Source organism: Anopheles funestus, chromosome X (assembly GCF_943734845.2).
Source record: "Anopheles funestus chromosome X, idAnoFuneDA-416_04, whole genome shotgun sequence".
Taxonomy (NCBI): domain Eukaryota; kingdom Metazoa; phylum Arthropoda; class Insecta; order Diptera; family Culicidae; genus Anopheles; species Anopheles funestus.
The window spans coordinates 7,490,749-7,505,982 of record NC_064597.1 but is presented as its reverse complement, the minus strand read 5'-3'; the positions used below and the strand labels follow the sequence as shown (position 1 = coordinate 7,505,982).

The window sequence follows — 15,234 nt, the reverse complement described above, 5'->3', positions numbered from 1 at the left end:
TAACCTCTCAACTGCGTGTGTGTGGTTGAAAAAAACGTTCTTGCATTACAGTCTGTTCTGTCTGTGCAACACACAAAATGAACGATTGGTTTGGGTTTTTTGTTTGTTTGTTATGTTCGTTATGTTTGCTTCAAACATGCAAAGCTGCAGGATATTCCATCCCGGGTGCTTCTTCTGACGTTAGCATGTATGTAAAGATTTTCCGGATGTGTTTTTCGGTGTGCTCCCATAAATGGTAGCGCACTAACACCAATCCAGACACACACACACACACTAAAACTACGCACCAACACATATGTAACAGTCTCGCAGCATCAGACCTGCGCGTTCAATCACGGTTTCTCCTGCGAGAAATGTTCATTTCATTATCAAGGGTGTCGTCTAATATTACACACGATCAAGTAATTTCATTTCACAAAAGGTATTTATTTTTTATACCAAAAAAAAAGTTTTGCAAAGTATTTAAAAAAAAACAAAATGTCAAAAAAAAATGCTTCCATCCTTTTTTATTTTCCTCAACTTGACGATATTGTCAAAACCTGTGTGTTGACTGGGAATTATGTGTTCAGGCGAGCACATGTGTCTTGTTCGAGGGACCTCACAGTAGAGCGCCTTCTCCGCGTGGTGGCCACGCGAGATGATGCCGTCGCGGCTCTCGTGCGAACTCGTCATGGCCGTTGAACCAACGTTGCTTAAAGATGGTCTGTGCGCACGGGGCCAACTCAAATCCAAAACGTACGAGTGCACGCACGTAAATATATATATGGTGGAAGGCGTATTAGAGCCTCGCAGGCGCAACACACCTGAATGGAGAGAGGACCCCGCAGGGGGGGGGCGGTAATGGCAGTGACCGCAGCGTCATCACACACCGTTCAATACGCAGGCGGGTCGCCGCGCATACACGAACACACGCGCACACCAAGAACACGCCCGAGAACCTGCGAGCCACCTTCATCAGCTGCTGTTACAGGGGGTTTTCTTTTTTTTTGGGCTTTTTTGCAGGCTTTTTAGGGCCTTATTGCTGGTTTTTATTCATTTCCTTGGGGTTTTTTTTTCTTCTGTCTTCCTTAGTTGTGTGATACCCATGTGCGCCTGTAAAGCGGACAGTGGAGTTCCGATCGAATACTCACACTAGTGTCGCCATTCCTTCATTCCTATATGCAGGTGTGCTAAGGTGTGCTCTACCCCACCGGTAGAAAACCCTTATAGCTTTATGGTCTCGTTCCAAAAAGGCTACTTGTTGGTGACAAGCTTACGTTGCAGGTTCGGGGTGGAAGTCACTGGATCAAGCTTCATACAATTTGCCAAGACTCTGCCGCTTATAACTGCCCAGAAACTGCCTGTTACAGTACGATGATATATCGCGATAAACACAAAACATCCATCAATGATTGGAAAGGAATTCGCAAATTTTTGTAGCACAAAAAGGTAGCACACCAGGTAGCGAAACAAGGGAAAGGAGTTATTTCCAATGTTTGCCGACGTTTTTAATGCTCAGGTAGATTTAACCTGCTGGTTTTATACCGCAGATTCAAGGATTCACCAGTTTCTGATGTTTCCTTTTTGGTAGGTACCTTCGTCTAATGGAGTTTATGGTCTGGGGATGGATGGTGGATTTCACACGACTCGAATTTCACCAAAAACAACCAAAAGCAACAGCAATGGAAGAATTGGTCCTTGCGAGGCGTTTCATCCTCCTGTAGCTGTGTGGGATACCTTTTTTTTGAAGTTTTTAATCATTCTCCTGTTTATATCTACCTGTGGTTTCTAAACTATTTCTACAACACACAAACAAAGCGCTGAGGAATACAGAACAAATATTGCAAAAAAAACCTCAAAAGTCCTAACACTATGTTCAAGAATCGAGAGAATGGTTTGTCTACCGAGGCGGTGTCTACAGTTGTACAATTTCGACTTTCGAGAAATTCTGACGAAGTCCTTCCAGAGGAACTTCGCTTATGATGTTGGTAACGTCTTACGTCTAAGGTAACGTCTGATCTTCGGCAACTTTTGCTGCATCTAACACAACTAAGGCGGTGGTGTATGTGGTAAACGGCGTCAGATTCACACGAGAGGACCAGAGATCAAATCCCATCCGGACCGTGTTCCTCCTCAGGAAGTCCTGACGTGATAAATGTCAAGTAAGCCTGAAATTACCGGTGTGACGTGACCTTAGAGATCTCAAATCCAAGAAGGAATACAGCTAAGAAACTGTCCGTATTTTGCCCTGTTTATATCCATCTGGATTATTCATTTTGTACAAGAAGTTTTGGAAATTTCTAGTGGCGTCAGTATGTCTAACTGAATGGAGAACATTTTCCAAGTCACATTGTAACAGTACCAGGGTTTCAAATTGGACCCTGGTCTTCGTTTAAAGTTGTGCCGTTTTTTTTGGACAGTGCCAGAATTGACACAAACAAAATCATAATTGAATATGGGAGCTTTCGAATTCCGCGGTTTTTTTTTTTACCTTCCGCCATCGATTTTTGCTGAACATTTTTTTGCTGGGTTGTATAAAATTGACAGCTCACGTTACTGTTACCGTACTGGACATGTATCTAGCAGCATTGTGATGTTCTTTTCCGCGATCCTCGGTACCCCCTCCCGTCTCTCCCAAGCGGGCCAGTTGCATTTTGCCAGTTGCAACGTGTTTGCTGGGGCATTCTTGACCGGTAACTACGCATACATATCTGTGCACGTAAGCATTGTAAACCGGACACTTCCCCAACTCTGCCGAAACGACCCCTGGCGTATCGTGCGGCGATCTCTTTCACACGCTCGTTGCGTTGGTGTGCTTCCCTCTCGCTTTGCCACACGCCGAGAAGATCTGGTTCCGAGCGTGTTCTGCGTGTTGCGTGCGGTTACTTGGGCTAGCGACCGGCGTGTCCGCAAACACCGATGAAGATGATCCCAAAACTGACCGCAGCACATTTCGCACAGTGCAACCACCTCCGGGGGGGAGGCGCGCTCGCGCTAACAACCAAACTGATCCGATTCCGATCCGGACCGATTGCGTTTCTCTATCCAGACCCAGGGTCCCCCCCCCACCCCCGGGTCTCGTTCCCACTGTCTTTTCTAGCCAAAGCCAAACGTTCACCGGTGTTCGGTTCGCCAACCTCGATCGCCCAACCGAACAGAAAACGTCTCGCTATGCGTGTTTGTGTTTGTGTGCGTCTAAGCCCATACACATTTCTTCTCAAGGGGGGGGATTTCGGCATGCCAACACACCCGGCGCACACCCGGCATTATCGAGGGCGGCTTCAACCCAAACACCTTTCGGTATGACACGCAACGAAACAAAAAAGAAAAGAAAAGAAAAAAAAACTGCATTACAAGTGTGTAGGTAATTGTGCGTCGCAACTGTGTGTATATTGCGTGTGCGAGCTTAGGTTAAAAATATATATATAATCTGATCAGCCTACTTTACGAGACGTTCGGTTCAGAGAGACGGAGATCGACACCTTCGTCCCATTATTTGATACAAAGCGTACCCTACCCCTCTACTTGATCTTTATACGATAAAACTCAATTGACAGTTTCGTGCTTGTGTCATCTGCTATCTTTCTTCTTTTTCTTTATAGCACTACATCTCGGCGGTACACTATCTCATACACAAGATAATGTTGGAGATAAGTTCCAGATTGTAACAAAAAAAAACAAATCCTTGCAAGTGTAGAGTCGCCTTGTTAGTATTGATGCTATCGCAGTATTGTTAGTACGTTGCGAATCACCTGTAGGTTAGGAATCCGATATCGATTGTGAAATTCTTTTGCACAGTGGTGTAAAGATCACTTAACGTTTTTATCTTCCGTTTACTAGTAGGATGTAAAATATGTGGTATAAACATTATACGAAAAAAGATGACGTATGACAGCGTTTGTCTTTGCGATATAAACGTCAGTAATAGTCAGGTTGTGGTTGTGTGGGTTCGTTCGGTTCGATAAGCTGTGTTTCATATCTCGAAACGTTTTCATTGTATAGCCAAGAGAAGAGCGCTTAACCAACACTTGAAGGATTAGGTGCATTATGTTCTAATTGCTTCACAAGGCAAACGTATCGTTGCGTACGCTTAATTGTCACTGATCGAGTCAACACACATACACACAAGAACGGTGTAAAACCCGTTATTATTGATAATGGCTTTCGATTTGACGTTTAGAATTAAGTACCAAAAAAACAATCAATTTTGACATTTGTAATTTACGGCTGTCAGATTTGTAGTGTCACAAGGTTTTGCTTCATTAGTCACCTTAGCTATAAAAAGTAAAACTACTGCATTTCTAGTTAGAGTTGTGCGTAGTTAATCATTTTTGCAGCGCATTCTCAACATTGGTAGAGGTGTCATCGAGAAACTAATTTCAGTTTAATTGGTTGTTTCAGTCGGTTTTTGATTGACTTGCTGGCTGAATATAATTGAGTGGAAAATTTTCATACCTTTTTTTCTCTACACAGTGTGTGATGTAAGGCGGGCATGTGGAAGCGGATTAAAAATATGAAATTGAAACTTTTCTACCGATTCCGCAACGCAACAGCTGCTTATTCTATTCTAACCTGTTTCTCACTTTTCCGACTAGCTCTTGACCAGGTTCCCGGTTGTGCTTAGGTAGTTGCAAGCGAGGGAATTAATTAAAAAGTTTTCCTGGACAAAATTCTACCATTGGAGCAAAAAGGTAAAATATTTAGTCTCCAACGTTAAAGGCTTTTTTTTTTGCAGTTTGTTTGCCTTTCGGGGTGGGATGCTGACAGTATGCTCAGTAGTTTTCTTTACTTCTGTACTGCAAACCATGGTTCATATCGTTTGTATCGTGTTTTTTTCTCAACTGCTGCTATTTATGCTGCTTGTGTCGTTAGTTTTGCATTTCCCATTCGGTACATTTGCTCATTAGAGGAAACTTATCGCTGACAGATGTAGAAAACGCAGATAACGATCTGCCTACCTGGAAGCGGTTTATCTGTATTTTCCAGTGTGAGGAGTGTTGAAGGTGGTGAAAAGTTTCTTTTTTTTCAACTCTCCTAGAGATTGAAAATGGATTCTGTTTTTTTTCCTCGATTGCGTTGGAAATTTTGCTTCCAATTAGCAAAGTTACTGAGCGGGAAAAATAGATCTATACGAATCGAATATCCGAGAATCGTAGCTAGTGCAGTGACATGATTAGACTAGTTAAGTTTCCACCATTTTGCAATGTGTGAAGTAGAAAATTCAGTTAAAAGCCATAGCTGGTACAGTAGGTGTTGCTAGAAAAGTGGATATTTCTATCCACATTCCTGTATGCCTTTGCTAGGCTTTTGTTTCGTTTCGGAAGAAATGGAGTCCAGCATCCAATAACGTGAGATGTGGTCCATCTCACCCAGCATCCACGTCTTTGCTTCGCATTAATCAATTAAAAAAGTAGACCCAGCTGGTGGACACTCAGCTGTGCAGAGGCTTACGGGCATGTCAATGTCCATTAGATGGATTTATTTGATGTGCTGCTGAAAAAAAAAACAGGTGAATAATTGCATTTACCTCTGGCGATGGTTTCGATTGTGATTGATTCTGAGAGCTTTACCATTTCCGGAACAAAAAATTGAGAGCAACAGCGCACCCACTCGCGCCTCGAGCTGGCGACGTCAAAATGCATTACGCTTTGTTACAGTATTTGCATCCTTGCCAGGGTCACCTGGAAATGTTGCAGTTGCTCAAAACAAGACAAAAAAACACACACACAAACAATGATCTCAAAGCAATCCAATCAATTTATTCTGCGTGCATAGCAACAAGTGGATTCTCTGCCTGTTCTGCCTGTTTTTTTCCCCCCAGGGAAACCTACTCCTAGATTAGATGCTATTTTCCCATTTTACGGGTGCCATGGTATAATGGTTGTCGGATGGAATGTTTTTCGAGTGGTGTGCAGTATTTATTGAAATCTTCGTCGAACCGTCCAGGAAGCTGTGCAAACAATTGGGACGAGATATACAAGAAGTGAAACGAGCCCACAAACAATACAGATTGCTACTGCTGAGATATGGGAATCGAAGAATGAACCGATGAAGATGTTTTGATCAATTCTCGATAATAAAAATGCACGCTATTAGGGAACTAGTTCGAGTGTGCAGTCCTTCGTTAGCAATCAGCGTCGAATATGTTGACAATAAATCATTCTTGCGTGTACTAAACGTATTTTTCAAATAATAAACATATTTACCCACAGCCATTCAGGAAGAATTTTGAATAACAAATAAAATATAAATCCAAATTATTGTTAGATATTGTTGACTGTTTAAAACTAAATAATTCTACAACCCTGCAGCACCGAGACATCTGTATAATGTAATAATATATTTTTCTTTCATTTCTCTTTCATTTTAGTAATGCACTAAATCGCCTACCGTTTATGACACTGTATGAGACTCACGAAAAGGAGAACAGAAATAAGACGCTTCCGGCCCGAGGGCAGTAAAGATTAAAAAGTGCAGTGCTGATCGGTTTAAGTTCTACTTGACGTGTTGCCCTGGAATCCTGGAGCGGCATAGAAAAATAGCTCCCGGTAGCCTTGTTTTATTACGCATCTTCACCGGATGATGATGGTTGCCTCGATACTCGTGCGGGTGATGTGTTAGATGAGCTTGCGCAAGCGCGAACCGTGTGGGTGTACAGGGGAATTGGGGGAATAAAAAAAGGAAGTCGTAGTGCGGATGTGCGTCCATTGTTGGCCCGATGCTATAAAACGGGTAAGCGACCAGCGATATTGCGTCCAGTGAAAGTCGAGCCACCGGATGGGAGAGTCAATTGTACCTGAATGTGCTGCTCCCAGTAAATGATCCTAGTAACCCTGCACTACCGAGCCATTTTGTTTTGTGCGAGTCGGTGTGCAAATGAAGCCACCTGGTGTGTGTCCTACGTGTGTTAAGTATTTGTAATAAGTGAAGGTGTTCAAATCGTTACGAATGGAAATAGTTTGGTGTGCCTGTAGGCAGTGAATTGAAATTGTACATAAAACTAATCGGCGCGTAAAGGAGTAGCAAACTACAATCAAACAAATCGTGTCGTACGACACTCCGATCCGACATCCTTCCAATCAACCACAACGAACGAAAGAAAATAGTAAGAAACATCAAGTTGTGAGCGCGTGTGCATCTGTCCAATATTGTTGACACAATCAACCTGCTCCGTAGTGTCCGCCACCTGCAGTGCATTGGGGAGGGGAAAACGCCGGAACGATGGTTGCCGGCCACTGCAGTGTGTTTGGTGGTATGGGAGAAAAATGAACGCCACTGGTTGTGTAAAGCGTCGTGCTCCTGCTAGTGGTTCCGAGAGACAAATGTCTGCTAGTGGACGCGGCGATACTTACAGCGATCAGCACGATCAACCGAAACGCAGGCAGTGCCCCTGGAGAACCGGCAACGTTCCCGTGCTGCTAGATCGTGGCCGAGCGAATGACTGGATGAGGTTATAACTTGCAGTCTGTTGTAAAAGTAGAAGAGGGAAAAGAAAGCTCAACAAGCAACGAAGAAACGAAACGCAGAACAGAAAAACAGCAACATTGATATCAACACGCATGATAGCGTCCGTAAACGATGGCGGACGGAAGTAAAAATAGTACCGAAGATGGTACCGGAAGCGGTATTGCCGGTACGGAACGGGCATCACCACCGGCACGCCGACCATTATCGGTGGCCCGGCTAAAGGAGAAGGGCAAGAAGCTTGCCTCGGCCCACATACACCGGGAGCTGGCCGTGAATGGCACATCGGACAGCTTGAACCGGCTGCTAGATGATTTGCTGTCGCCGGAAAGTACGATATCCAACAGTGACAACATCGAATGGTGCCGCTGGCTTGTTGCTGGTGGCCGAACACCGTCCGAGTTCGCTTCGATTGGTAAGTATTAAGAGCGTGCTTGTGACCATTACGTTTATAGGTACGAATCGAAAGATAGCATGCTTTGGGGTAACGAAAAAAAAGGACTTTATTAATCTATCAGACATCATAAGTACAGTGGAGCGATTATTCGGGCATGGTGGCCGGATAATCGAACAACACGGATAAAAGGTTCACAAGATATTTAGTTGACAGATTTGCGTTTATGTAATATAGTTTGATATTTTCTACGATTTTTTCTACGTTTAAGTAGCTGTCCTTGCTATCCATGAATTCTAACTTCTCATCAACATACGATTTTGCAGAGTTGAAATCTAAAGGGTTTTTCAGTCACTCATCTTCTGATTCTGAATTAGATTCATCGTCCGTATTGCATCTTGTTTCTATAATAATACCTGAGTCGCTTTTGAATTCGTATCCAGGATAATTTGAATCTATTAGTATCCACTTCTCTGCGCTTTTCTCGCCCACATGGTCCAAACATGATAGTTTTTGAAGATCCTTCCGATCCTTAGTTTATACAATACTTCAATTTCCAAAGTTTCAAGACCGAAGTAAAGTTACATCAGGAACCTTCTCGCAAGTCTGAGCCTATGAAAATCCGCCTCTGCTTAGGAAATTTTAAATTTTTTATAATTCTTTAATTTTTTTTAAATGTTTTATTCTGTTTTTCATTTAAAGCATTATTTGAGTGAAAAGAACCTTTTCTCAACCAATTGGCATTAAAATAAATCAATTTAATTTTTTTTGCAAAATTTCCCAAAAAAATCGTAAGGGGTAAGCCTTATGAAATTTTCGAGTTGAAAATTTTTTTGAAATTTTTTTCTGATTTTTTATTCTTTTTTTAATTTAAAGCACTATTTAAGTGAAAAGAAATTTATTGCAACAAATTCCCATCAAAATATATCACATTTAAAATTTTTGCTACATTGCTCAAAAATGAGGAAAATTTTACATTTTCTCAAACAGAGTAAGGAACTTGGTTCCTCGAATAACTTCTGGCACAGACATCTGAGGGCATGGCTGTCCAAGAAGAAAATGTAGCCATTGGTGCCATCTATCGACCACAGGTTGAAAATTGGCGATCCGTTGGATACCGACCGAGTTATAGGCAAAAGTTGGTGCATAAATGAGCCTTAGTAAATTTTCACTTTTTTGAATTTCTTGATTTTTTTATTATTTTTCACTCTTTTTTTTAATTTAAAGCATTACTTGAGTGAAAAGAAACTCATTGCAACCAATTGGCATTAAAATAAATCAATTTCATTTTTTTTTGCAAAATTTCTCAAAAAAATCGTAAGGGGTAAGCCTTATGAAATTTTCGAGTTGAAATTTTTTTTTTTCTGATTTTTTATTCTTTTTTAATTTAAAGCACTATTTGAGTGAAAAGAAACTTATTGCAACAAATTCCCATTAAAATATATCACAATTAAAAATTTTGCTACATTGCTCAAAAATGAGGAAAATTTTACATTTTCTCAAACAGGGTAAGGAACTTGGTTCCTCGAATAACTTCTGGCACAGACATCTGAGGGCATGGCCGTCCAAGAAGAAAATGTAGCCATTGGTGCCATCTATCGACCACAGGTCAAAGATTGGCGATCCGTTGGATACCGACCGAGTTATAGGCAAAAGTTGGTGCAAAAATGAGGAAATTTTAGATTTTCTCAAACAGGGTAAGGAACTTGGTTCCTCGAATAACTTCTGGCACAGACATCTGACGGCATGGCCGTCCAAGAAGAAAATGTAGCCATTGGTGCCATCTATCGACCACAGGTTAAAGATTGGCGATCCGTTGGATGCCGACCGAGTTATAGGCAAAATTTTGTGAAAAAATGAGCCTGAGGAGATTGCAAATTTATAGATTTCATTTAATTTTTATATTATTTTTTATTCTGAAATGGGTCATTAAACGAGGTGACTCCTAATAACGACTTATTCACTCTGAGTTGATTCACTAAAAAGCCGAATAATCGGCGCTCCGCTGTACTTGGACACTGGGAAAGTGTCAGCAATAATAGATGATTAATTTACAAAGATATCGTTTAGTTTATATTTTTATATTTTATAGTTTTTTTTTAAGTTTTATATTTTTAGCAAAACATTACAGTGTTTGCTTAATCCTGACAGAAGGTGTCAGGAAGAATTTTATAAGATCATCAGACCGATCCGCTTTCTTCAAAATCCTCATTGGGAGACTAACAACGATCCGACCGAATTGATGTGTCTCTTTGCACCGAGATGGTTCGCTTTTGCTTTGGATTTTGCGTTTACGATTTCAATATTCAAATTTGCATTCATGTGAAGTCGACCGTAGACGACAATCGGTGATCTTTCCTAGGTCCGTGTGTCCATCACACCTTTCTGCGTATGTATTCCATCACCAATCCCGATGATGGTCTCCGGGGGAAAAAATTTGCAAGTTAATATCACCGATGAAAGGGTTGTTGCAATGCATTATTGCTGTGCATAGTGGTGAGGGTATTGCTTTTAAGCCTGTCGTCACCTTACCTTTATCGCTTTGCTGTTTTGCTGTCCTTGAAAAGATGTTCTATGGGAAAGATGTGGAGATTTCGGAATTGAAATGAGAGATATAAAACATCGATTACATTTATTGCTCGGTAGCAAAGACAATGCACAGATGAAATCATCAGTAAAAAGAATTACTGTAGATACCTTGACAGATTGTACTGTCTTCTACGGGGTATAGCAACAATTCCTGATAGGCAATAATAAAAACTTTAAATGCAAAAGCCTTTTTCATGATAGTTTAACTGCGTCCGGAGATCATAAAACGCGTTTATTAATTTTACCGGTATGTTCAAGCGACAAACAGAATTTATCGCTGACTAGAAATATGCCTTTTAACCACTCAGTTTTCTTCCTTCAGGATCTTTTGCCGCGAGAGAAGAATTAGCGTCGGCAGTGGAAAAAATGGCGCGAAACGAAATCCTCACGTGCACGGGACGCATCCGCTGTATCTGGTTGATCAGGATCTGGTATTTTGAGCAAATCTAAAAGCACGCCGAACGAAAGGCGCGAAGAAAGTGAGAACGAGCAGGACGAGAAGGAATACTGCGAGAAAACGAGAAGCACGTGTAAAAGAGAGCTATATGATTTTTTTTTAATTTTAAATTGCATCACACGGCTGAATGTGATGCTGCTGTAGGAAGGCTTTTTCAAGGGTCTGATCGCCCCTGATAGCGTTTACCATCCACAGCACAGATCAAGTTGCTCACCACGAATGCGAATGGAAAGACACACGCCGGGATGAAAAGGATGAAAAGGGGCAGAAAGCGAGAACCCAACAAATGAGAAACTTCTTCTTTCACCTCATCATGTCACACCGCCAACCCGAAGATGGCTAATACCATGGTGTGTAAGGGTTTATCTACCGTGTTCCCTCTGTATGCTCATCGCCAAAATATGTGTTGTACGTTTTTTCAAGGCCATCGGTATGATACGGTGTGGCGGAAAGGTGCAACGGAGTTGTTCACCTTAACAACCCCAACACTCTTACAACGTGTTTTTTTTGTGCTTTCCTTTCCAGTCTCTCCCTTTTCTGCTTCTGTGTCTCTCGCAGCATCCGTTTCGAACTCTCGTACTCGATTTAGCATTTAGTGGCTGTCAAATTTACGGTTCGCTGTTTCCATAATCAATTCGTTTTGCGTATTTAAAAGTTCTTACCATATTTTCAATACGCGCTTGAACTGTATTTGCAAAACAAATGAAAATGTTGTGTGCACCTTTTGAAGCTGGAATTTGTTTTTTTTTCGCATGACTTCAACGGGCAGCATCACTTATGGTGGAGAAAGGAATGGTTTGTTTTCATTTCACGGGGGGTTTTTTTAAGTCAACACATTTTGTCTCTATGTGTAATCAATTGTTTAGACTTAATTGCACTGCACAAAAACGGGTTCAATGTACGCGAGAAATTGGCGAGAGAAAAAAAAACAACCAAGAAAAGAATGATGAAGTTTTGAAATTTGCTGTATAAACAGAAGATATGTGTCAAGTTGTGGTATATTAATACTAAAAAATCTGAGCAGTTTCTGTGCAATATTCGAGGTACAGTGGAGCGCCGATTATCCGGGTACCTTTTATCCGGCTGTTCCATTATCCGTGCAGCTCAGAAATGACACTTACAAAGGTGAATTGACATATTTACCACAAAAACCGGTGAAGGCAAGAACTAAAAGACTTAAAAACGGGAAAGATACAATTTGTTAGACAACAAAGAATTCAACCCATTACACACTAAACACTAATATTTATAAATAAAAAGAGTTGTGCCTATTATCCGTGATATTCGCTTATCCGGGAAGGAGGGAGTCCCTATGAGCACGGATAACCGACGTTCCACTGTAGTTTGTTTAAAGGCACCGTTCCCATACCCTAAGACTAGTTATTTAGGAATGGATAATTCAAGACAAAAAAAGAAAACTATAAAATAGCAAAATATTAGAGCCGATAAAGGCTCTAGTACGCAATTACTAGTAGAAACTTATTTGGGATTTGGGTGGAATTTATTCTCCGACATTAACGCAGAAACTGTGGGAAGTTGCCATGGTAATGTAGGTCATGCAAGTTTTTTGTACATTGGACTTCAGAGTTCCATTCAGAGTTGTTCAGAAGTATGGGATTATAGTAAGAATGTGATAACCATTCCAATATTAATGCTTAATTTCTTTTTTAGCTAAAACTATTTACCCACTGACTTGATGGTGATGTCCTTGAAGATGTATTAAGCAAAAACCTGGAATACACTGAGTTAACCTACAAATAGTATGATACTTACGCTCTGTTTACAATAATCTCCAGTCTCCAGATGCTAACCTTATGTTTAAGATTAAAAAAAAACCTTATTCATAAGCTTTCTCCTTTCATGGTCTTTATTTCCCAACAATTTGGAACAATTTGGAGCTGAAACTCCTCTTTTTTGTGTTCATGTAGACGAAACTACTGATTGTGCCTAGTCGCGGTACTTCGGTTAGCGATAGTCGCAGTGGTCGAGATGAGCAACTCGTGAGTTGTAACCCGCTCAGTGAGAAGAGTTCGTCGCCTTCCAGAGTTCGTTCACTGTCATTGTCAAGGTCGTCGATCGGATGAAAGTGACGTCGTCAGCAACTTCTTTCGTCATCACTGGAGCTCACCACGTTTTAACCGTTTCCCTCTCATCCCACCCCCCATTCTCCACCCTTTCGCCGCGTTTTCCAACTCTTCTCCCCATTTTCTTTACATTCAAACCGTGCATCAGCACTTCCACGTTTCGGTGGACTGTGAAGCCACACGAGGCGTATGTTGCGTTCTCTCCCCTTTTAAGACTTCTTTGGAGATCATTGAACTTTCGCGTGGCGGTTTTGATGGGAAAACCTGGACCAACAGAGGCGAGACGATAATACTGCAAGAAATCTTATTACCTTCTTACCCCCCCCCCCCCCCCCCCCCCCCCCCAACGAATGTGTGCGAGTAAGACATATCGTGCTGTCTCTTTTTGTTTTCTTTTCGGTTTCTATGCCGGGCGCAGAATTGTCATTCAGCATCCTACTGTAAGGGGTAGGTCTCATCGGGGTCTCAACTTTGTAATACATTTCTGAAATATTTTAAAATTACGCATCGAGACAGAACCTCTTTACCAGATCTTCAAAACTTCTTCATGGTTTCAAGCGATTTTTTATTTATGAGAAACCAAAATAGGAACAAAAATATATTTATATACTGGATCGGAATACAAATCAATCGAAAACGGCAAAAGAATTGAACTAGATGGGATAAGACAACAAAAAAAAACACGGAATGAATGAGGCGTCAATGAACCCTGAAAATAAGACCCACACACACGCACATCGTGTGTATGTGTGTATTTCTTCTCGCATTTAGGTGTGTGCGTGTGTATGTATTGGGGTTTGAAGAAAGAGATGTAAAGAAGGGAATGGAGAGAAACGTCGCGGAACCTGTGCGCGCTTCGTTGAGTGCACACGGGCCTGAAGATGCAGGATGCAGGGTGTAAAGGAAAAGCGATCGTTGAGGGCAGCGAGTGAACGAAACACGGTGTGGGCTTTACACAGACGGCTTACCCACCCGTCCATGTCAATGAACCACCATGGGAGTGTGGCTCTCCCATACCCGCAAACGTGTGCACACGGGAGAGCAACATGCGCGCGATCATGTGGTTCACGTGGAAAAAGCGAGCTGTACACGAAAACCACAGTGGGGACGATATGTGTGTACGATCTTGCCAACTTTGATCAACTGCACATATGGGTCCGGCGTGGTGCTGTTTTTGTGGAAGGGAAGGGAGCTGAAAGAGGGCATGAAGTGTTTGTTTCGAACTTGACTTAAAGGAACGCAGGCCACTAACGTGGAGGCGAAGCGGAATGTTGGAAGTATCCGCTGACTTTACATGATACCATGGCGGTACACAACACACCAGTAGCTCCATAGATCGGCAATACACATGATCGCGTGTGCGATGGTGTGTGAATTGGCGCATGGAAGACCATGAACGATCGAGAATGATCATGCATTCCTTCGGCAAGTCAAATCTCAAGGGAGTTGTTCTAGTGGAATATCTTATTTCTTTCCATTAAGTGAAGTCTAGTTGCATCGTGCATCCAGTGCATAGCTACTAACTTCAAACGCACAAGAGAATGAGACGAAATTGATCCGAGAGGGTTGAGAAGAAGAAAATAAAACATCAAACAAATCTGTTTCTGCAGTCACATGTGATCATTATTTATTGATGAATCTCACGTCAAAATAGACGTGACCAATAGTACTGACGCGTGTCAACGAGTTTGACCGCATAGTTTGTGCACATTTGTTTTCCGGAATGTTACCCCCACCCGCCCCCTAATTTGGTGGATTAGATCATTCGTCATAACAAGAGAATGAGATCATTTACGACCATCTGGACAGCATGTGGAAGTAAATGTTTCTGGACAATTTGACGTCCATTTTCTAACCTGTCACGTTTTCGCAGATAGATCTTTATGGTGCTTTTTAAATGACAGCTATTTTTTATTTGACAGCAACTGTCAAACAGCAATACGGCCAGGCCGATTCTTACGAATAAAAAAAATCAACTGTCAAACGCATACGTCAGTTGTGTGCAACTGATCTTCAGCAGGTCTAAATACGATGTAAACAATACGCATTTCTTGAACTAAAATTTCCCTTCTTCTTCTTCTATTTTCTGAAGCAGGAGTGTATCCTTCTACGATGGGAGAACCCTAGATTTTCCCTTCATATTCAAAGGCATACCGCTTCTTGTTTTTGGCTTACGACTGGGGTCTTCTGACGTTTCAAATGTCATCTGCCTGAACTAAAACTTCACTTAGCCAAGCCCCCAAGTTAATTGTTGTTCCCAAGTGCAA

The 15,234-nt window shown here is 41.7% G+C and overlaps 1 protein-coding gene across 4 annotated transcripts in view; it reads left to right on the top strand.

The window, feature by feature from the left end:
• Positions 1-15,234, top strand: part of LOC125761460 (E3 ubiquitin-protein ligase Ubr3) — a 37,212-nt gene that overhangs the window by 1,593 nt on the left and 20,385 nt on the right. For 2 of the 4 annotated variants that reach the window (XM_049422609.1, XM_049422613.1), the window contains exon 2: positions 6,350-7,858. In XM_049422609.1, coding sequence (XP_049278566.1) covers positions 7,558-7,858 — 301 coding nt within the window. In that variant the 5' untranslated portion in view covers positions 6,350-7,557. Of the gene's footprint in view, positions 1-98; positions 422-1,670; positions 4,671-6,349; positions 7,859-15,234 lie in introns of those variants that run through there. The other 2 variants (XM_049422631.1, XM_049422622.1) reach the window with 2 other exon arrangements.